Source organism: Rattus norvegicus, chromosome 2 (genome assembly GCF_021556685.1).
Source record: "Rattus norvegicus strain SHRSP/BbbUtx chromosome 2, alternate assembly SHRSP_T2T, whole genome shotgun sequence".
In the NCBI taxonomy this organism is placed as follows: domain Eukaryota; kingdom Metazoa; phylum Chordata; class Mammalia; order Rodentia; family Muridae; genus Rattus; species Rattus norvegicus.
Genome location: NC_141535.1, coordinates 108,072,851 through 108,097,020, shown reverse-complemented (window position 1 = coordinate 108,097,020; position 24,170 = coordinate 108,072,851). Strand labels below are relative to the sequence as shown.

The 24,170-nt window shown below is 36.1% G+C and overlaps 1 protein-coding gene across 2 annotated transcripts in view; it reads left to right on the top strand.

Annotated features, from left to right (window-relative positions):
- Positions 1 to 24,170, top strand: part of Naaladl2 (N-acetylated alpha-linked acidic dipeptidase-like 2) — a 1,374,648-nt gene that overhangs the window by 1,247,971 nt on the left and 102,507 nt on the right. For both annotated transcript variants that reach the window (XM_087630578.1, NM_001447432.1), the window contains 1 exon segment: positions 16,189 to 16,282. In XM_087630578.1, coding sequence (XP_087486704.1) covers positions 16,189 to 16,282 — 94 coding nt within the window.

The following is a 24,170-nucleotide window of genomic DNA, read 5'->3' as shown; positions in this document are numbered from 1 at the left end:
GGAAAATAATAAATAACATTCAGTTTGCTCAAAAATGTAGCCCGTACTTCTGAATATTTTTTAGGTAAATAATTTAATTGGTTTCTAGAAGTATATGGCTGTGAAGATAGAGAAATATATATTTAAGATATACAGTCACTATGTATGCCCTTTACATAAAATAAAAATGTAGAAGAAATACACTGCATGCAGTCTAGAGCTCAGATGAGATAACTGTTAAACGTAGAGAAAACATCTTGTGATTTTATTGATGTGGCATCTGTCTAAATTAAAATTGGTGACATATAGCATAGGCAAGAAAAGAGAGGTGGGAGATTATGGAGACAGGAAGGATTCTGGGATACTGCATGCATGGGAAATTGACCTTGAAATGTATAACAGAACAGATGAGCACAGGTAACCCACCACATGGCAGACTGCAAATTTGAATAAATTGATTATTTTTAAGTTATAACCTAGTGAGAGAAGAGCCTAGCTACATGATCTAGGTATTTGAAAATACTTTTGAGTCTATATCTTATTTCTGGGAGAATGGGGCTGGGAGGAAAAACACCTAATTTCTAGAATAAAGCATTCCAGTTTGGTGACCAGAGAAAAAAAGCAAATAGATAATGTGGTTTAAAAATTGAAAGAGTAAAATAACAATTGTAATTCTTAATATAGTTTTCTGGATGTATCAAGCCCTCACTGCCCAGTGAACATCTCCATCAGACATGTATTTACCCACTAGAACATGGCGATAAAGAATTGTGTTTGAATAATGGCCTTGGACTTTTTTGTATAATAATTAAAAAGGCACTGCCAAATAGAATTACTTAGAGAAATTATACAGGGATGTGTTAACATTCAAAATTAAATTCCTTTCAAAATAAATTAAGAAATGGTTTATAATTATCAGTTATAGAGGCCTACCACAATTTGTCTAGCAGATAAATGCTTCACTAGGTTATTTGAGTTAGAAAACACAGGCAATGTTTTATTTATTTATTTATTTATTTATTTATTTATTTATTTATTTTGAACTGGTGACATTATAGGGTAACACTCTCTTTTGAAATAATTCTAGAATATGATTTGAACCATGGCCATGAGTATAGCTTCAAGAGATTTTGGCCTACCCAAGTTGTAAATTAGATAAAGTAATTAATTCTGCTCACTGTCTCATATAAACGTATTGTGTTGTGGCAAAAATATAAGAGCAGCTGAACTGGTTGCTGAGCATGTGTACTCTCTCTATAGTTCTGGCTCTGGTGGGCCATTGGAACTAGCACAAATTAGTTTCAGTGTCTCCTCATTGCCCCATCTACTTTCTGACATGCTATTCGAAAGCCATTCCAACATGGTACCCTGTCAGACTGCCTTACCCTCACTCACAGCTCTCTTGGCTGGATTCCACCACACCAGGCATATACATCCCAATTTCATGTCAGGCGTAGTACATCTGGCCACCATACACTCTCTTGAACTCAATTAAATTGCCACATGAAGGAATACATCACACAATATGCTCTGATTCAGTTGATAAGATATAATTTGTCCACATAGACAACACAAAATCCTGTACACATCCATCCTTTAAGCATAGTCACAACAACCTGTAATATGTGCAGAGAAAAATCTAACATCTGCTGCCATGCTCTCTCCACTCCCTCCTCCTCTTTCCAGTCTCCCCTGCTTCTCTAAAATGTTTTCCCATCCATCCTTCCTTCTTGTCCAATGACAGACCTCATTCTATCCTATACTTGCCTTCACCTGCATAATGACATCAGTCTACAGTCTTGCTTATTATCCACCACTTAGGTTTGAAATAGGGAGAAACCTAAATGTAGTTTAGAAGTGGTAATCCAGAGATAGTAAGAAGACATGCTTGAGATACAGGGAGACACCTGATAGAGATCACAAATGTAGCTGGAAGAAGGGAGATAGAATTGAGAGAGATAGGACCTATTTTTAAGACATATCACTTTGGGCTGAGGAGAATGGAAATTTAGGGATGGGTATTACATGTACTTGTAAGCCTAACATCATGAAAATAGCTCCTTCTGGTGAATTTTATTATAAAAAGTTAAAAGTAGATAGAAAGGAGTAAGGAAAACAAAATCAACATTGTACAAAGGGTAGATATTGAATATGGTGATCATGAAAATATATCATCATGAATTCTGATTTAACCTAAAATGATAAGATATTTAGCACAAGTATCTGAGAAATATTATGCATTTAAATGTTTTAGTTGGTATGACTAGATTTTATTGTAATATATATACATATTCTATACATGTATGTGTGTATATTTACACATACATATATAAAACATACTACATATATTTATACAGAAAATATGTATAGACTTTAAAGTTTACCACAAGTATACAGAAGAATACACATACACACACACACACACACACACACACACAGTGTGTGTATTTGTGTGATTTCAGATTTTTAAAAGTATATGCACATATATGTAAATCAGGTTTATATGTATACCTGTTTATTTTTAGTGTTCAAATTCAAGCTGTATACACCTATACACATATATATGTATCTAAAATATTCTTTTTTATATTTTTTATGATGTGGACTTCTAAAGTATTTTTTAAAATATATTTTTAAAGTTACATTTCCTAAAAAGGCTTTAGGTATCTGCAGATGATTAGGTAAGTTTCTCTCACGTTCAGTTAGTTTTATGTTTAAGAATGAATATAAGCCAAATTATTCCCAATGTTTCTGTGAATTCCTTTGCAAATTTTTTACACATAGTGAATTTTAGTGTTTATGTATAATATCTAATAAAATATTGAACAGATTATTGGTAAAAGAGTTAATGTTTTCAAATTTGTATTTGCTTAACTCTAAAAAAATGTTCACTGTGATTGGGAAATGATAGAAAGGTAAGAATCATTCTGCAATAATCAGCAGAAAGAGTGACACCCAAGATTATATGCATTATTTTAATTAGGCATGCTTGAAAATACATATGGTTTCCTCTGAATAATAAGCATCTTCAAATGAGATTTGATTAGCAAATGCAATCTCTTCTACAGGTTCAATTAAATCAGCTGCATTTCAATAATGGTAAGTGATTAGAAAAATTTTATCAGAATCCCACTCAGAGTCATCATTCAAACAATCTATTTTATTTTTTTTAAAGTCTGTGGATTAGTTTGCGCAGTAATGGTTCAAATTCCAAATCAATGTGAGAATATTAAGAGTGATTAAATTATGCATTCGTCAGTTTGTGATTTAGTGCGTGTGGTTGGTTTAAAGAATTTTTATTTACCCTCAAAGGACAACCTCATATGCTAGTATGCCTTGCAATTTCTAACAGATGAGTTTTAAAAGTCACAGTGTTCAGTATATGTAGAGATGAGCATCCACCTCCTATTGATTTTGATTTATTCTTTTGAAAAGTAAAGAATATGGCATTTAACTGAGTGCTCTGATTTGCTTCACTCTTATTTACATTATATCCTGAAGAAAAGTAGGATGATTACTTATAGGGAGAAATATAGGGATGCAGGGTAAAATGCTGCATCCTTACTTGCTGCCAAGGACACAAAGATTTTGCATTTTAAAAAGTGGGGATGGCATTTACTTTTAAATCTATGCCAAATACAATTTTGATATATGTTTATTTCTGGTCGTGAGGCTATAGTATGAAACATTATCCAAATGTCTCTCATTCTAGAGAAATATACATGCACAAAAGCTTCACTCCTTGAAAAGTTGCACTATTTATTTTTCCCCAGAAAAGTTTATGATAAAATCTATTCGTCATGATGATAAAGTCTGTAAAATATTTTACAGAGACATGATCTGAATTTATAGAGATATGATAGGCTTTTTGTAGAATAAATATAAAAATGCATTATGCCTACATCAGAAGGTACATATAAATAATAGCAACGGTTTCTTGATATTATTAAATTATCAAATTATAAATATGTAATAGCTAGGCTGTATATATGACTCAGTGCTAGGACACATGCCTAGCATGCTTAAAATGCTGGAGTCAATGTCAGAACTTGAACAAAACACCAAAAAAAGGTTTAACTTAACCCATTTCCTTTTTACTGTGTGGATTTAATGAAATCAACAAAGTTATATTTTTTATTAATGTGGATGGAAAAAATGTAAAACCTACTCTTGTCTTTCATGTAATTAATCCCAAAGTGATCAAGAAAAGATAAAGCTGTATTCTGTGCTCCTTCCTGCTGAGGGGAAAGCAGAATTTACTACAGGAACCTTAAAATAATGAGAGGCAAATTTACTAACAAGACTCTTTGATCCTGGAAACAAAGAATAGGCTTGTGATGTTAGTTACAGTAGTGGCAGTTTTATAGAAACACACATTTACTCTCTCTGTGATAAGGGTTGATTTCACTTAAATACTGTTCCTTGTTTGGCTGAGGATGGACTTACTAATAAATATCTTGCTTAGCGCAAAGTTCTGTGCTTATTCCTAGCATCATGTATGTCTTAGTCAGTGTTTCTATTGCTGTGAAGAGACATGATGGGCATGACAACTCTTATAAGGAGACATTTAATCAGTGCTAGCTTACAGCTCACAAGTCTAGTCTACTATGGCCATGGTAAGAAGCATGAAGGCACAAAGGCATACATGGAACTACAGAGGTCATAGAGAAATCTATACCTAAATTGGCTTGCAACAGAGAAGCAAGAATGACATTCAACCTCCTGAAATCTTCAAGCCCAATGCATATGATACACTTTCTCCAAAGGACCACACCTACTCCAACATGACTCTATCTCCTAATAGTGTCACTTCCTTAAGAATGGCATTTTCATTCAAATAACCACAACATCTATGCATGTGCATGTAAACACGTACACAGAAACACACACACACACACACACACACAGAGAGAGAGAGAGAGAGAGAGAGAGAGAGAGAGAGAGAGAGACCTACTCCATCATACTTTATGCAATATCTTCGTGCATTTTTTCACATGGTTTGTGGAACTATTTTGTCTTTTTATAGAGATATTAATTTCAATTATGAGGGCTCCATTCTTAGTTTCCAATACATTCCAAGGCTTTCTATTCTCATATTATCTTCTTTTGGGTAGTTTCAGTTATGAATTTTATGAGGTCACAACATAGACTATACTAATCTCAATTCCATATTTTTTAAAGTTTTGTTTATTGTATCAGAGCAAGTCTTCAACATGTAATTGGTAGTCAGATGACAACTTGCAAGAGTCTATTCCTTTATAGTTATAAGGTCCAAGGATATTAATTTCAGGTTGTTAAGCTTGACAGCAACACTTTCACACATGAAGCCATCTTGCTGGCCCACCTCCAGTCCTTTTTATTTCTTAGAACCACAATCATAAACTACAAATGCACACATGCATACGTAAGTACCTATGATTAATAGTTGAAAATGAACCACCACAATAAACATGTATAATATTTGATCTGTACCCATCAATTCCAAAATAAACTGAGTCATTTTAGTGATTATTTTTGAAAAAATAAATATTAGAGATAATAAATGAAATAAGTTATAATGAGAAAAATAAGAGATTTAAAAGTAATCATATATCTCTAAATAATACAAAGAGTGAAAGTAAAAACTCAATGAATGATTAAAAACTATCTTTGTGTCTATATAATATATAAACATATAAGTATATTTATTACAAATATATTATAAGGATATGCTATTAATCCAGTCTTTGTTCTCTCTAAGATCAGCAAATGTTCTTAACTGCTAACCCATCTCTCCAGCTTCTCTCCCACACATTATAAAACATTACGTGAACAAACTATCATATTCTGTAATCACATAAGAGTTTATTATATATGCTTTTAAGATATATACTAATATATATATTAATTTATCTTGGTAGATTATTACTGAGCTGAAATTGGATCTAAAGAAGTAATCCAGAAAAATATTCATTATTTAAAAATAAAGAAATTAATAAATGAGAATTGTATTACTAAGACTGTTTCATTCTAAATTTTGTAAAATGGATGATTATGGTTTCTAGCAGTATCTGAAGGCATAATAGCTATTTGTATATGGGTGTTTGTATGTGTGTCTTTCTATGAGTGTGTGTGTGTGTGTGTGTGTGTGTGTGTGTGTGTGTGTGTGTGTCCACATAGGCCAAAAAGAGCATTGGTTGTCCTGGAACTGGAGTTGAAGAAAGTTATGATCAACAAGATTTGGTACCTAGGAGTCAAAATCAGGTCCTCTGTAATAGCAGCAAGTACTCTTCAGTACTGAAATTTTTCTCCAACTTTCTCAAATTTTATTTTTAATATCAAGTCATAAGTAGTTTATGTTGATAGTCAAATCTGCATCTAAACAATATGTGTCAAACTTTCTTAGAAGAGATGCGAATGTAAAATATTAGCTAAACTATATCTGAGACTTGACGTTACACACTCATAATCTGATGATGTGGAGGCAAAGGCCAGAGGATCCCGAGGGCTTGCTAGTCACCAGCCTAACATAGCATAATTAGTGAGTTCTAAGCCAGAGAAACAGCATGTCTCAAAGAGGGGAGGTAGCATCCAGGGGTTGTACTTTGACTGATCCCCCCACCTTACCCCCCCACAAATAGACACACATATAGGCACGTACACACACACACACACACACACAGACACTCACAACTGAAATTACAATCTATTATTCTACTACATGTGCAATATTTTGTTATGAGTTACCAAATTTTGCATTATTCATATTTTTATTATCTGTACATAAACATGAACAAGAACATGTGTAATTGATCAATTTATATTCTCCTGGTAGCATTCTCTTACGTGTAGAAACAATGTATTAAGAGTTTTGAGCCTTGTAATTCCACTTCTCATGTGTCTCTGAAAAGTTCTGTGATGATCAGAAAGTCATTTCAATTTGCAACCCCTATTTCTGTATGTGCAAATAGAGGTGCCAAGGCCAGATAGCAGCCAGGACTTCTTTCATCATTTGCTCCTCTACAAAGTTATGCAAAATATTTGATCTTGGGAAAATTAGTTTTGTTACTTATAAAAGTGTATTTACATTCGTTATTTCATATTTTTTGTCTAGTAATAAATTTTCATTTGAAATAGAAAGGGTTTTTTTTTTGTCCAAAGAATGTCATAATACAGATCACAGTTAGAGCCCAGGTAAGTCTTAACCTTCCTAAATAGGCGAGTTGGATTAATAGAATACAGCACTTAGAGGTGTCTCAAGCTTTTAAATAAATTGAATACAGAAGTACCAGGTTCCTTGATAGCCTTATAGACAGACATATTTAACAACTTATGATACACGAATGCAAAACATAAAGCATTACTAAAAATACCAGAATTAGCTGTTCTTGTCCACTGCATCGATATTTAAGTGGAAGAGACCATGGTATCTATTACTGGACATAGCTTTGTTCATTTTCAAATTACCTGAGTGACGTGATACGTTGTGAAATTGTCTCATGACTTGGATTCTTTATTCATCTACTTCCTCAAAAATCAGCATGGCACCTAATTTGTATTTATATTATAAAGGTAAGTTAGATAACATCAGATGTATATTTTCAGGATTTACAAATCTATACATATATCAATTAGTTCATAAAACCAAACTTTTAAGAAAGCAAAAGACTCAGTGTTTTAAAATGCTTGCCTCCAAGATAGACAACTAGATTATGAGTCTCTGGACCCATGGGTTAGAGAAAAGGAACTGAATCTCAGAATACCTGCCTTAGTGTGTGTGAAACATACAAATACAGACACACTGGTTCCCAAAATCTGTGCCCTCACCCACAGTCATCTGCCATTAGTGGTGTTCATTTTATTTCATTGAGTCTGTGTCTCCTGTAACCTACATTGGCTCTAAATTTGACTGAAGCCAAAGATAACCTTGAACTTCTTATCTTCCCATTTCTATCTCCCAAAGACTGAAACCATCCGACTGCTGGCTCATGTTGTACAGGGAGCATGAGGCAGGGCCTGTTGGTTGCCCAGAAACACTATCCCGACTAAAATACAGCCCCAGCCTGGATGCTTACTATAAAATGGTGAAAGTCAGGGTATTTACTCAGATAACCTTAGCCTATCCCTCTGTGGTAAAATTATGCTTAGTAATTTTTATCTTTGAAAGCTATACAGGTTTTTTCTGATATTACCATTCTAATTGCATTGTTTATGAATTCTAATATTCAATACAAAACACTCTTTTTTGTAACTTACTGAGCCTTTCATAGTCTGAACTATATTACAATTTTCACTGCTCACAATGAGTTGACTTGTTTGTAGAAGGTGAAATGCAATCAGCCCTTCTTGAGTCCAGTGACATGTCTAGCTACAATCTGGTATCTCCAGAAATTTGTTCAAGGAGCTTGGAACAAGTCTTCACCAGCAGAACCATTCTACCTCAAGACCCAGATATACCACTCCTTGGTATATATCCAAAAGATGCTCCACAATACTGCAAATACACTTGCTCTGTTGTGTTCATAGCAGCTTTATTTGTAAAACCAGAAATTATAAACCCAGTTGTCTTCAACAAAATAATGGATAAAGAAAATGTGTTTCATTTACACAATAGTATGCTACTCAGCTATTAAAAATAAACACATCATGAAATTTACAGGTAAATAGGTAGATCCAGGTTACCTTGTTAATAGAATCAGCACATATATATATATATATATATATATATATATATATATATATATATATATATATATCTGAACAAGGAGACTGGTACTCCAGTGATGGACAGGGAAATATGACTGAGAATCAGCTAAGATCACACAGACTGCTGACAAGTGAAAGTGGGCCAGTCAACGTTTACCATCTTCTTGCCTGTGAGAGAGAAGATCCATTTGAACCCTGATGAACTTTCTCCCAGACAATAGACTTCCCAGGTATGTCCAGGTTGTCTACAGTAAGAGCTGCATGAAGAAGCAGATTTTTTAGAACTCTGGTAGGTGGCTACCATTCCTTCCAGTTCTAGAAAGGAGTCATACCAGAAAACTACTTAAATGAGTCAGATCATCATCAAAATCTCTCAATTATGCCATCCCTCATCAATAACCAGTCATGGGCTGAGACTTTCTGGGAGTATGTTGACCACCAGAGAAAGAATCCAGAATTAAACCCTCACTTTGCAGGTCAAAGGTTCCTGTACTTAAACATGTCATATATCTGTATTCTAAATTAGCTGGTGCTTTAACGTGGGACCATGGAGTACGGACTTTCAGAAGGTAAAGCATGAGCACACTCACTTCCATTTTCCCAAACAAAGCTTTTCTTTAACATCTTGCATAAAATGATTCAAAGCTCCAAGATATGTCTGAATTGTCAAGTAACTGCACTGCAACTGAAATACACCCTCCTTCATTGAGACACTGGCAAGGAGAGTCTCGTTCAAACAGTCTTCTGCTTATTTTCCTTTTCCTCTGTACAGGACTCCTCCGTCGATCAAAATTGATGTTGAATCAGCATTACATGCCCTTCCTTTTCTTAGAATGTTCTCAATTCTCTAACGTCTCTTAGTGTTAGCCTTCCTTTACAGTCTAACAGAGGTGGAATCTTCAGTGAGAGGTTTGGTATGATTGCTTTTTGTAGTAATCCATGTGTCCTCTCAGGTGACTGCTTCACATTTTTACATCTAACTCAGAATGTGTGTGTGTGTGTGTGTGTGTGTGTGTGTGTGTACATGTACATATATACTCCCGTATATCTGTGTACCCTATATACATGATATAGCAGGGACAGTTGTAGTGCTCAAACCTTGGATGCCCATTCTTACTCTCCAACATGTATAAGACTGTTTTTGCCCATGGTGCTGCAAAATTCTTGCTAGTTAACACAGGATCTTTGAGAAATTTCTCTCTGTCTACCTCTGGTTTTGCTTCAAGAGCGCTAAGATTATAGCTGTGAACTCTTATGGAGGCTAACAATTTGAGTTCAGATTCTCATGCTTGTGTGACACGTGTTCTACTCACATCTCTCTAACACTAACCAGAATACTTGACTACTGAAGCTGTTCAAATTGTGTCATTTCCAAGAGTTGCATACATATCTCTAAGATAAAGTATTTGTATGAAATTACAGGATCCTGTCACATGGGCTAATTGGTGAACAGCAATAAGACTTTCAATTTCTTTAACTGTTCTATGAGCAATCAAGATATATTTGAAGATGATATTTTAGCTTGATTTAAAGAATATATCAGGGCTGGATCAGTACTGTTTGTTTCTAAGCAACTCATGCAATAAAATAAAAAGCTACCTCCCAGATTGCCTGACCAGAGCTGTGCACAATAGGTCAGCAGCACCTTATTTAAACACGTAACTTTAGATTCCACTGAACAATAGCATCTGTTTTCCAGAAATCACACCAAAGGAAATGAAGCCTGGGTGTTTCTTTCACTATTTCTAAAATGTCAAGTCTTACTCTGGAGGAAGTTGTCTACAACAACACTGACTGCATTTAAAGTCATAGGGGAAAGGACTTCATTCACAATGCAATAGCACACCTTCCAGGTCACACATATTTTGACCGTTACTTAAATCGGAAATCTCTGTATGCAAAAGCAGTTACTTCGAAAGAATATTTTTTGTTGCCACTCACATCATCCTCCCCATCTATTGCTTCTCCAGCTTCTATGATGAAAACATGCCATTATTTACTTAAAATGTAGAATGATATAATAATTTCTAGAGAACAGAATATAACCCAAACTGCATTGAAACAGCAGTGACATAGATTTTGATGGCTCTCAGTGGACATATACAAAAGGACATAATTATGTGAGTAGTGTACATGAGTATAGTAGCATTGGTCAATTACAGTGATGTGATAGTTAATATTCAATGTCAATTTGATGATGTAGAATCAAGAGAAAAGCCTCTGGGCCTGACAGTGAAAGAGTTTCTAGATCTTATTAGCTGCTTAGGATGCCAAAGGGATTCTCTTGATAAGAAAAATTGAAGTGGGAAGACCATTCTACCTGTGTGGCACCATTCACTGGGCTGGATTCCTGCACTGAATCCAAAGAAGAGAATGAGGTCAGCATTGTCATTCAGATCTCTCTCTGTCTCTTACCTGTATGTACAACACGCCATATGTCTTCCCAAGGTTCTACAACCATGAATCTCTTAACATTATGAACAGTACCCTCAATAAGGGAGACAAAGGATTGTCTTTGAACATAATTAAATTCTTGACTGTCAGAATGTTTTTTGCTAGGAGTTACAAACCAGTACTGTCTTTATTCTTGACCAAAGAATTTTTATTACATTGTTTAAAAACATATTACTTTGAGCATTCAGATACTGGCATTGTATTGTGAAAGTATAAACTATAAGAGGAAGCTTTTCATAGAAAGTAATTAACACTTCTGCATTCTTGAATCTTGTATTTGACACACATTGGGTTATCATAGTTAGAAGCTGCTAAGCCTGTCATCTTGTGTTTCAGACTTGGATAATTGATAGAATTCTTGATGTAATAAGGATACAATGACAATACCTCGACCTCTCCAGTTTGCAACCCCACAGCTCTGGTAACCTGCAGATGTAATTAATGGGAGAAATAAGGATTTTTTTTTACCAAACCATGACTTTTTCTTCACAGTTTCAGGATGTATATGCCGAATAACCATTAAGATACTTTAAAAATTTTAAGCATCATAATCTAGTTAAGAAAGTTTGTGTGATATGAGACACTTGGTTTTTAAGCCAGGATATTCCTGGTTCTTTTCTTGTTGATGCAGAGCCTAAGTTAGTGTCATCCTCTCAAAATACCTTCTCTCAAGGAAGCCTGTCATGATTCATCTAATGAGTAAGGACTCCTGTACAGCTTTTCATGGTGCTTTGTGAAACTTTTCTCCTAAAATTATAGCTAATATTGATCTCCTTTTATGAGTACTATTCCAACAGCTCCAATAACTTAACAAGGTGCTTCATATATAGCTGGTGCAGAGTGAATGCTGCTGTCATAGTAGAAATCTACTCTAGCAGCATGGATGAGAACAAGTGGCTTGTCACTAATATTCACTGGGATAGTGACAATGTCAGTTATTAGACGTGTTTCCCTGAACCATTTTCAAAGATCCTAAAGTCATAATTGCCAGTCCTCTAAATAGACATTGGCATACAAGTATTGAGTGTCCTTTTCCTTAGTGTTCTTACTCTTCTGGACTATCTGAATATCACCATTATTCATTTAATGAAATTTACTTTGGAAACAATCTTTACTCATCAGCATCAAGGGGGATTGTTTTACTTCATACAAGAAAATTAGTTCTGGCAAGCATAGAAATTCTGTCTGCGAAAGTATTTATTTTAAACATCTGGCATGGATATAGCAATTTCTAGGTCATTCCTCATAATATATCTTTTGGTTCAGTAGGTATGTGCTAGTAAACACTTGTATTCTTGATTTGTTAATAAGAAATAATAAGGGATAATGTTCTAATTGACGTTATAATTGGAGTCCAGGTTCTATATCCAAAACGCTTTCTTTCAGATCTCAAAATGACCAGGTACTAGCTAAGTGGCCTTGCAATAGTTAATCAGTTGAGCAATGTCTCAGTTTTCTCAACTGCAAGTTATAATAATACTTTTGTATTGCTTAAATGAATTGATTTATGAAAAGAATTTAGAAAATTTCCTGACACAATGGAAAAACTCTAAAATGTTAGTTGTTAATATTGTTACTAAATCATGTTCAAGTTAGTTATTATTGAGACAAAATGAAAACATTTAATCTTTCACTGGTCTGACAAAATAATACCTAAGAATAAAAATAGAAAAGCATGTGTCTTGATATTTCTCCTTCCAGTGCAACAGAAAATATAAACACACTGGGCTCTTCTCTTAAAATGGTATTATTAGCAAAGTCAAATCCAAATCTTACACTTTCTAATGTTATCTAAGTACATATATGTTCACTAGATTATTTACAGGCCAATAATGGCCTGAAAATATATTTCATTGCTATACTTTAATAGAAGGAGAAGATGGCAATCCCTGACAGAAATAGGGGCCTAACATAGGAGAAAGAGTAGACTTACCTGTAATTTTGAAATGGAGGAAGTATAGATTTTTATGATACATTCTGAGAAATTGTGGTCTGTCATTCACAGCAACTTTGCAAGTGAGAGGTGTGCCAACCCCAACCTTGTATCCTGGAATCCTTGCTCAGCTTCTGAGAACAGTAGACAATATGGTAGAGATGGAGGGATCAGTTCCATGGGGACACTGGGAGAAAGGATTTGCTTTTATCCAGTCTTCTACAATTCGGATGGCTTCATTACCAGCATCCTAGCTCACCTGAACATTAGCATTCTTCTTTGGTTTCATACACACCCTTCTTGTAGACAGTTAATTGCCACATACCTATTAAAGTCAGATATTCAATGTATTTCCTGAACACACACACACACACACACACACACACACACTACACACACACTACACACCACACACACACACACACACACACACACACACACACACACATAAACACCACACTTACGATCATCTTAAGAAATGCCTCTGGGATTCTTCAGTGAAATCAATTTTTTTTCTCACAATTAATTTCACAGGAGACTATCAGTCAATCTGAACTATTCTGATATTTTAGAAACTTTAGCTCTTGAGGAGAGGACCCAGGAATATTAAAGCTTCAACACACTCTTTTCAGTTATGTTTCTGTTTAGGGGGGTTACTCTCAGCACCAACCTAATCCTATTTACCTGCCAGAAGTGTCTTCACATCAATGTATAAACTGTAGATTTAGTTTTCCATATTTTCACATGTAATATATATCAGACAATATCCAATGTGTCTCTAGGTATCACCAGTATCACCGCTGTCTAGCATTGAGGATCTGGCAGGTACCAGTCAATATCATAAAAAGTCGATGTGCTTAAGTCATAAAGCATATAAATCCATTACAAAAAGGAGTATGTACAGAGAGATTTAGAGTCTACTTTTAATTCTTTACAAATAATTAAAAGTCATTTGCAACACTTTTCCATAAACCTCAAGATACAGCAACAAAATGGCATTGAGTTCACATCTGCCTCTGTGTGATCATGTGAGAAGGTTACCTAAACTTTATGGGACTTGAGTTTTTGCTTTTGTTTTTGTTTTTGTCTGTGACACAAACGTAATGACACCCCAGCTCTATTGAGCTGCACTGAGAACTAAATGCTGTGAAAACTTCTGAACACATCTGATTCAAGAAATTTCTTGATAAATTTTGACACTTGATATTTTTAGCTCATATCATTATCTTTAACAACACCTTCTCAGTGCAGGTCATTTCAGTCGTAGGAACTGCTATTGATTCCCTCACTGCCTTTTAGGGCAATAGGTAGAATAGAAGCAGGCGCCTCATATGAGCATCAGGGAAATTTGTGCTCTGCTGTTTGTGCATGTCCAGGACTGTAAGAAAATCTTGGAGCACAGCTCACTTCCCCTTACATGGCACTGCACACACAACTCTTCCTCTTGCTTATGAACCTGCAAACGAAGCTGGTTTCATATCTATCATGGCCCAGGTGCCTTCAAAGTGCCACTTCATGTTGCCAGGTTTTTTTTCAAAGAAGTAGCAAAGTGGTTGGCATGTACTCTGGTTGTTGTTGCTGCCAAATGAAAACAGAACAAAACAATGTTCTCTGGCAGCGTAGAGTCACCCTTATCCTACCTCCTCTTCTTTTCATTTGAATCCTTTGTAAAGTGTGGCTTCCAGATACTCAAAGCATCAACAAAACATGTCTGTTCCGTAGTTTCTATTATCCAGTGCAAATTGGAAAAAGGAAACTTCATACTTCCTAACATCCGTTAAATTTTTCTTTTACAAATAATTTATTTCCAAATATTGGTGTTCACTGCATGATTTGGTCAGGGCGGGGGGGGGGAATAGAAGGGTGACTCCTATCAATCTGCTGCAGGCTATTTTCTGTTCCTAAAGCACAGTGTGATACAGGGAACTCCCCACAGGATGTGAGACAGACATGCTGGTGATCAAACTCCACAAAGAATTCTTGGCCACTGGGGGCAAAAATCCATTGCTACATTTGGGAGTGTAATACCAATGACAAATAACAGAATCTCTCCCCTTTATTTCTCAGAAACATGTTTTTTTCAAGCTAGGAGAGACCAGATTGAATTGCTTTCTTAACATGACATGAATTGTATGAACAATAAGGAAATAGAGTTTTTAAATTACATAGGATACGATGCTTCTTGGATATGTAATTCTGATTATCAAAAATCCTATTTACCTGGTGTTTGGTATCTCCAATTGTTTCTATACTGACTCAGGTTAATAGTGTGATTTCTGACTGTAGTTTTCATATAATGTCCACAATGAATTTATGATAGCAACACAGTCGTTTCCATCTTTGCTTAGATTCAGGCTCATAAGAAATAGATGGACATGTGAACAGCCTTAAAACACATATATAAGGGTAGAAGAGATACAGCAACTGGGTACCTGAACATCCTATGGTTGTTCTGTTCATACAGACTACTATGGCAGAGTATGGTAAACACGTTCTAACTCAGATGCAGCATGGTTCATTTTTCAAACAGTTTTAGAGTGGACTGAGAGGCCTGTATATGTGTAAGAAAATCCAAATATGACCTTGGGGATGTCATTTAAAGTTTTATTTTCTTTTTAAAATTTAAAGTAAGATTTGTTCTGGAAAATATGTACATATAAATAGAATTGGTTTTGATAAATTCCAGAAGCGTGATTAGGGGTAAAGTTAAGCATTAAGAAAGGTGTGCCCAAGGATACCCAAGGACTAAAATATATTCGTACACATAAAATGCACCAATGGTTAGCTTACTGTGTTTGGAGTCTCTCAAGTTTAGTAACCAAAGGGTTTTTCTTTGTTTGTTTGTTGTTAGTTTCTATAATATTTGATAATTCTTGAATATTAAGGATTTCTTACCAGCTTGTTGACAGTTAACTCAAAAAAGAATGAACAATTGTGTTCTGATGCTATCCTCAATGTATCAGAATGTATCTAGTCTTTTTCTTTACAGAAATGTAAACTCAAAAAGAATTTGAAAGGAAAAGGATTTTTACATTTTTTCTCTTATTATTTCTTGGACGCTTTATTATTGTATGTGAAATACTTAAATGACCTAGTTAATTACTGAATGTTAAAAATTATTTTTCTTTTCATTTCAGCTCTCAGGAGAAGTAATTTTACAAATTGCCAATGACCCAGTTCTGCCCTTCAACGCCCTCGATATAGCCTTAGGAGTTCAAAACAGCCTTAAAGGTATGTTTTTATTTAAATTGTTTTCATTTTAATAGGCAGGAAAAAGTTTTTAAATACTTTAAACAAGAACTAGATCAAGTGGCCAGTAGCTTAAAACTTGTAGCCGTGTTTACTCTCCACCTCTGAGAGGAAAAATGAGAACAGTGGAGAAATATTTACGTATCCTGCAGGCAGATGTGGTACAAATATGTATGGCAGAAAGCAGTGTGTCAGAGATGGAAGAATCCGGCTGCTATCTTTGATCAAATGTGGATTCTTCAGTCCTTCTTAGAAGGGGAAACAAAATACTTCTGGGAAGAAATAAAGGGACAAAGAGTGGAACAGAGACTAAAGGAAAGACTATACAAGGATTGCCCTACCTGGGGATCCATCCTATATGCATCCTCCATACCCAATCACTATTGCTTATGCGAAGAAGTGCTTGCTAACAGGAGCCTGATATGGGTGTCTCCTGATAGGCTCTGCCAGAGCCTTACTGATACAGTTGAGGAAGTTTACAGCTAAATATCGGAATGAGCATGGAGACCCCAATGGAGGAGTTAGAGAAAAGACTGAAGGAGCTAAAGGGGTTTACAACCCAATAGAAAGAATAATGCTATCAAACAACCATACCCACCCCCCAAGGAGCTCGCTAAAGGATCCATGGCTCCTGACACATGTAGCAGAGGATGGCCTTATCTGGCTTCAATAGGAGGAGAAGCCCTCGGTCCTATGAAGGTTTGTTTCCTTAGGAAATACCAGAGAGCATCCTCACTGAAGCAGGGGAGAGGGCCTGGGAAAGGGTGGAATTGAAATCGGGGATAACAGTTGAAATGTAAATACATAAAATATACAATAAAAAAGAAAAGCATTGGTACAAAACCATTAAGAACTGGATCTCAATTCCCAGCTCCCATTACCATCTACAGATTAATTTTGAGTTAGCAGTTCAGGAATCCAACTTTCCTGCAACATTACACCTACCACATTCATTCTATACAGGATGGACTCCTAAGTTTCTCTTTTGGGACTAGTTGCTTTGGGATATGATCCACATTACTTCCTGATGTTAAAGGCAGCAATGAGGCAACAAGAGCATCAGTCTCATAGCTTCCATCTCAGTTCCTCACACATAAACCTACGTGCAGATCCCCACCTTTCATCTAGTCTCTTGCATGTCTTAGTTAACTAAATAGAAAGTGGGATATGATGACTAAAGTTGTGATCCTCTTCACGAGTTACTCATCCTGCTATCAAATTGTGAGTGAGTCTGTGATAGAAAAGTCACTAAATTGAAAAGAAATCCAATAGTTTGCTTAAAGTAATTTCTGACAACAGAGTGGCCCTCCTGAGTCAAATATTTCCAATAGTTTGAAATTAAATACATAGTTTTTAATATGGAATCATTATTCCTTATAGAATTATCAAAGTTTGTTCATTTATTATTTGTTTATTATTATACTAGACAGAACAATGGAGTTGGCAGCTTTTTTCATTAATTTATTTATATATTTACTATACATCCCAATAATCATGCCCTACCTTCCTCCTCTTCTCCCAGTCTCAACTGTTATAAAGCCCCCATTACTCCATTCCTTCTCTTCAGAGAAGAAAAATCCCCACTTGGGTACCATCAGAGCCCCGAGACATCCAATCTGAGCAGTACTAAATGTATCCTCTTCCACTGAGGCCTAACCAGGGAGTTCAGCTAGGGGAAGAAGATCCACTGTTAGAAAACAGAGTCATAGGTAGGTCCCGTTCCAGTTATTAGGGAAACTGCAGGATGACCAAACTACACATCTGCCCCAAATGTAGAATATACCTACAGCCAGGCCCTGAATGCTCTTTGGCTGACGGTTTAGTCTCTGTGATCCCCAATGGGCCCAGGTTAGTTATCTCTATAGATCTTTTTGGTGACCTTGACCCCTCTAGCTTGCTCTGCCTGACTGTTTAGCTGTGGGTTTCTGCATCTGTTCCATCCACTGCTGGATGAAGCCTCTCAGGAAACAGCTATGCTAGTTCCTGACATATGAAGAACTTTTTCGGTTGTTGTTGATTTTTAACCTACTCTTGTTTATGTATGTAGTTCTCTTCCTCCTTGTTTTCAATAGGATTCCATCACACCAAGGTTGCTATGGCTACATGTGAGTCCCTGTTTCCACTTCATATTTGCTATTTCTAGAATATTTGGAGCATAGAAACTGGGTAGTGAAACATATGGCATTTAAAAAAATAAGCTTAGAGCAGGTACAGAAAATCCATAGTTCTATGAACAATAACCTTTAGCTAAGAATTTTTTTAATGTCTGTTTCATTTCTTCTTGGGCTGTTTTGCTTTTTCTTAGTGTCTGAACTTTATCTTCTATGAAATTCTGTTGTTATAGCAGATAGTACTTTAAACTTTCAGAGAACAAAAGATGAGGCTTTTTACATTGTGCAGTTCCTTGTCCATCTGTAAAGTAAGTATCAGGCATGAAAAGGAATCTCAAGTAGTGTACTTGAAAATACCAACATTGTATTTTAGAATTATAAATAAGTTTCTTCCCAAGTTAAATTTTCTATGATCAATGTATTTGCAAGAGAGAAAAGTATAATTACATTTTAAGAGGTTAAAGACATTAAGAAAATAAAAAAAAAAAACAGAAGCATTAACAAAATCGTTTAAATATTGTTTGGTTATATTTTTAGACTATTGAGTTTATTTTAAAACATTCAATTAGGCACTATAGCCCAATATTATAACAGTTACTAACATTTTCATAATATAGGGTACTTTGGGAGTTCAAAAGACCTTTTATTCATAGTTAGAGTTGTATTATTAATTTGGTTTTGGTGGACAGTCAAAGATCCCTTTCAACATGTGTCTTATCTTTCTCCCAAGAGAAATAATATGATCCAAATTGTTTTTCATGAAATGCCCTCACATTCCAAAGGATCTCCTATACTCATTTGTTGACTAAAATAAAACTTCACTGAATATATATTTCAGGCTTATTTCAAAATAATAGATGAAAAGGGAGGAGATTGAACTTGTACATAGTGCACAAACCTCAAGAAAACTGTGGTCCAGACATTCACTACTGTGTGCAAATATTTGGATGTCAGTGAGATCTAAACGGAAAGCAGATTTAGAAAAATAGTGTGTGCAGGTCATAGTTGGAGAGGTTCAAAGAGAGTGTACAGGTAGGAACCAAACAAGGAAATAGAGTCATAGAGAGGAAGGTTTTTGTTTGTTTGGTTTGTTTGTTTGTTTGTTTGTTTTATGACAATGGTCTTGTGCAGAGGCAAATTTCATTCACACAGAAGCAGGAGAATTAATTACTAGACTGCTTTCTTGAGGAGGTGATACCTGAAGTTTAGAGAATCTGTTGTGGGTAAAATGTATAGTGGCCTATTTTGGATGCAGTAACAAAAGCTGTAAACTAGATAAACAACATGGAGTTAATGCTCGCAGTGCCTAAGGCTGAGAATCCCAAGATCCAGGCCTTGCATATTCAATACCTGCCTCCTGGAGACCAGAAGCTGATATTTTCTCTAAACTCACAAGGCATAATGTGGATAAGAGTTATCTGGGACTCTTTTATAAGGGTGTTTATTCCATAATTAAGGATTTTAGACTGATAATTTAGTCATTTCCATAAGATAGGATATACTAATGTAATTCCTCTAAGTTTTAGTATCACAACACATGAATATGAAGACTGTAATGCATCCAGACCAAAGTGGGAGCAGAGAATCTCATCCCTACAGGATGAGAAAGCATGGAAACATTGTAGATGATGAATGAGGTCACATAAGCTTTTCTTATACCTCTTAATTCATAAAGAAAAATGTAGTCATTTAGCAACAATGAGAGAGGTATGAAATGTGATAAATTCTTAGCTACAATTTAGATTTAAGAAGAAATATGTGAATTCATAAATATATATTATAAATTTTATAATTCAGCATTATTGTGAAATTTTATACCTTCAGATAGAGTTATAGAAGCATATATAAGGACATTATTTTCTATTTTCTAAGAGCATAGATTGATGCTCTTAGAGAAAAGGGGAGGGCAAACACAGTTATTTCATAAAGTACACAAGAAATTCTGTAATGCAGACTCTGGAATTGGAGAACAAAAAATTATCTAAAATTTGAAGAATAATGGACAGTTATGCAGAAGCTTGAATGATGGATAGAAGGATATGACTTAATGAAAGCAGTGTTGTCATCTTACCAAATCCTGATGCTTCAGTTTGTTCTCTAGGATTCTATACCCCTATAGACAGACATAAGCTTCCTTGCTTGTAGCATGGGGTAGACAAAACTGGGAAGGTCTTATTATTGCCCTGAGAGGTAAGTCAGACAATTCCACAGTCCTGTTCAGGATGAAAAATCAAGAGAATGATAGAGACTATTCTATTCTTGCACTTCAGCAACTGAGAACTAAGTTGCCAAATGTTCAGATAAATATTAGTTCAGAAGATTTTGTTCAAAGAGTGAATACTTCTTTAGAAATTTGTCCTAACAGGCTACTAGGCTGAGTCATCAAAAGGAAATGAGGGGCTAAAGAATCCAATCTTAAGCAGGTAGAAAAACAATGGTGTTAGGGCACTGCCAGGCTTAAGTCAGACCAAAAAGGCAACTAAGTCTTTCTGAAGGTCAGTGAGATGGCTGAGTAGAAAAAGATACTGATGGTCTGGGCTTCATCCCTGCTCCTCACCCAAATCTCGTACCAGTACATTATTGTGGAAATATCTCTTCCATCCAGAGGGACTAGAACTTTTGCTGTATCCTACAGCCGGAGCTGATAAAGTATTTTGAGGTCAATTTATACTTGACACTGCTATCCTACTATGTACTCAGTCTCATCAACCTCCCTTTAAGAGAACAATTTAACCACCAATCTTAATTGCTTTAGATTTTCCATGTAATCAACTTTTACAAGCTAAGGAAATGCATAGCTGAAATCTTAAATTATATGCTATTCTTTGTCCCTGACCCCAAAGAGCAGTGCATGCATAATTGTGTTCATAATTGCCTTAAACAATTTACAGAAAAATGCCCTCAATAAATTAATATTGATCATAAGTGTTAGATACAACATACAATTATTATTTGCTAAACAACACTGTAGCATTCACTTTTCAGGTCAGTTGTTGTCAGTTGACATCAGTGGCCTAATTCCGTGAAATAGTCTGTTTAAGATTGTTGAACAGTACCCTCCATTCCTTACTCACTTTGTTTCTTTCCATGCTGTTCAACAAATGAGAGAGCAAATGACAGTTTTGGGTATATACAGACTGAGCTGGAGAAAAACAGATTCACAAGGTAGCATTTGACACTCATAGTTCTACTACAAAAGATACACAGGAATGACCAAAGACTCAGCAAGAGAAACAGATACTGAAAGTCTGCTTTTGCTCCTGGTTAAATGGCATCAAGGGGATGGATATTTTTATTAATTTCTAAATTAATAAACATAACACTGACATATTTTGGCACCATTATTGATGCTTTCGAAGTGACACAATACTTATGTGGTAAAAGGAAAATACTGACTCCCACTGCTGTCTTCTGATTTCCACACATGCACCACAGCACAATAATAACATACACTTATGCTCACAAAATAAGTAAATGTATAAAAATAAAAACATTCTCCTCTCCTCAACAATAAAAGGACTTCAGGGTGAAACACTATCCCTGAACTCAAGCAGTATGACAGAGCAATAGTGATAAAAACTGCATGGTATTGGTACAGAGACAGACAGATAGCCCAATGGAATAGAATTGAAGACCCAGAAATGAACCCACACACCTATGGTCACTTGATTTTTCACAAAGGAGCCAAAACCATCCAATGGAAAAAAGATAGCATTTTCAGCAAATGGTGCTGGTTCAACTGGAGGTCAACATGTACAAGAATGCAGATCATTCCATGCTTATCACCCTGTACAAAGCTTAAGTCCAAGTGGATCAAGGACCTCCACATCAAACCAGACACACTCAAACTAATAGAAGAAAAACTAGGGAAGCATCTGGAACACATGGGCACTGGAAAAAAATTCCTGAACAAAACACCAATGGCTTACGCTCTAAGATCAAGAATCGACAAATGGGATCTCATAAAACTGCAAAGCTTCTGTAAGGCAAAGGACACTGTGGTTTGGACAAAATGGCAACCAACAGATTGGGAAAAGATCTTTACCAATCCTACAACAGATAGAGGACTTATATCCAAAATATACAAAGAACTCAAGAAGTTAGACCGCAGGGAAACAAATAACCCTATTAAAAATGGGGTTCAGAGCTAAACAAAGAATTCACAGCTGAGGAATGCCGAATGGCTGAGAAGCACCTAAAGAAATGTTCAACATCTTTAGTCATAAGGGAAATGCAAATCAAAACAACCCTGAGATTTCACCTCACACCAGTGAGAATGGCTAAGATCAAAAACTCAGGGGACAGCAGATGCTGGCGAGGATGCAGAGAAAGAAGAACACTCCTCCATTGTTGGTGGGATTGCATACTGGTACAACCATTCTGGAAATCAGTCTGGAGGATCCTCAGAAAATTGGACATTGAACTGCCTGAGGATCCAGCTATACCTCTCTTGGGCATATACCCAAAAGATGCCCCAACATATAAAAGAGACACGTGTTCCACTATGTTCATTGCAGCCTTATTTATAATAGCCAGAAGCTGGAAAGAACCCAGATGCCCTTCAACAGAGGAATGGATACAGAAAATGTGGTACATCTACACAATGGAATATTACTCAGCTATCAAAAACAACGAGTTTATGAAATTCGTAGGCAAATGGTTGGAACTGGAAAATATCATCCTGAGTGAGCTAACCCAATTACAGAAAGACATACATGGTATGCACTCATTGATAAGTGGCTATTAGCCCAAATGCTTGAATTACCCTAGACGCCTAGAACAAATGAAACTCAAGACGGATGATCAAAATGTGAATGCTTCACTCTTTCTTTAAAAGGGGAACAAGAATACCCTTAGCAGGGAAGAGAGAGGCAAAGATTAAAACAGAGACTGAAGGAACACCCATTCAGAGTCTGCCCCACATGTGGCCCATGCATATACAGCCATCCAATTAGACAAGATGGATGAAGCCAAGAAGTGCAGACCGACAGGAGCCAGATGTAGATCGCTCCTGAGAGACACAGCCAGAATACAGCAAATACAGAGGCGAATGCCAGCAGCAAACCACTGAACTGAGAATAAGACCCCCGTTGAAGGAATCAGATAAAGAACTGGAAGAGCTTGAAGGGGCTCGAGACCCCATATGTACAACAATGCCAAGCAACCAGAGCTTCCAGGTACTAAGCCACTACCTAAAGACTATACATGGACTGACCCTGGACTCTGACCTCATAGGTAGCAATGAATATCCTAGTAAGAGCACCAGTGGAAGGGGAAGCCCTGGGTCCTGCTAAGACTGAACCCCCAGTGAACTAGATTCTTGGGGGGAGGGCGGCAATGGGGGGAGGATGAGGAGGGGAACACCCATAAGGAAGGGGAGAGGGAGGGATTAGGGGGATGTTTGCCCGGAAACCGGGAAAGGGAATAACAATTGAAATGTATATAAGAAATACTCAAGTTAATAAAATAAAAAAAAACACACACACACACACACACACACACACACACACACGCACACACACACACACACACACACACACACACACACACACACACACACACACACACACACACACACACAAATAACCCTGCCCGACAACTCTGTTCTGGAGCATGCTATTATAGCAAGAAAAAAAAAGCACAACAAAGAGTTGAAATCATGATTATTCTGTGGAATTTATTTCCACTTGAGGTCAGACACGACTGTCTATATACAGAAGTTCTCCTGAGATCTGAGGTTTGGCGTGGGCTCAGGCAGG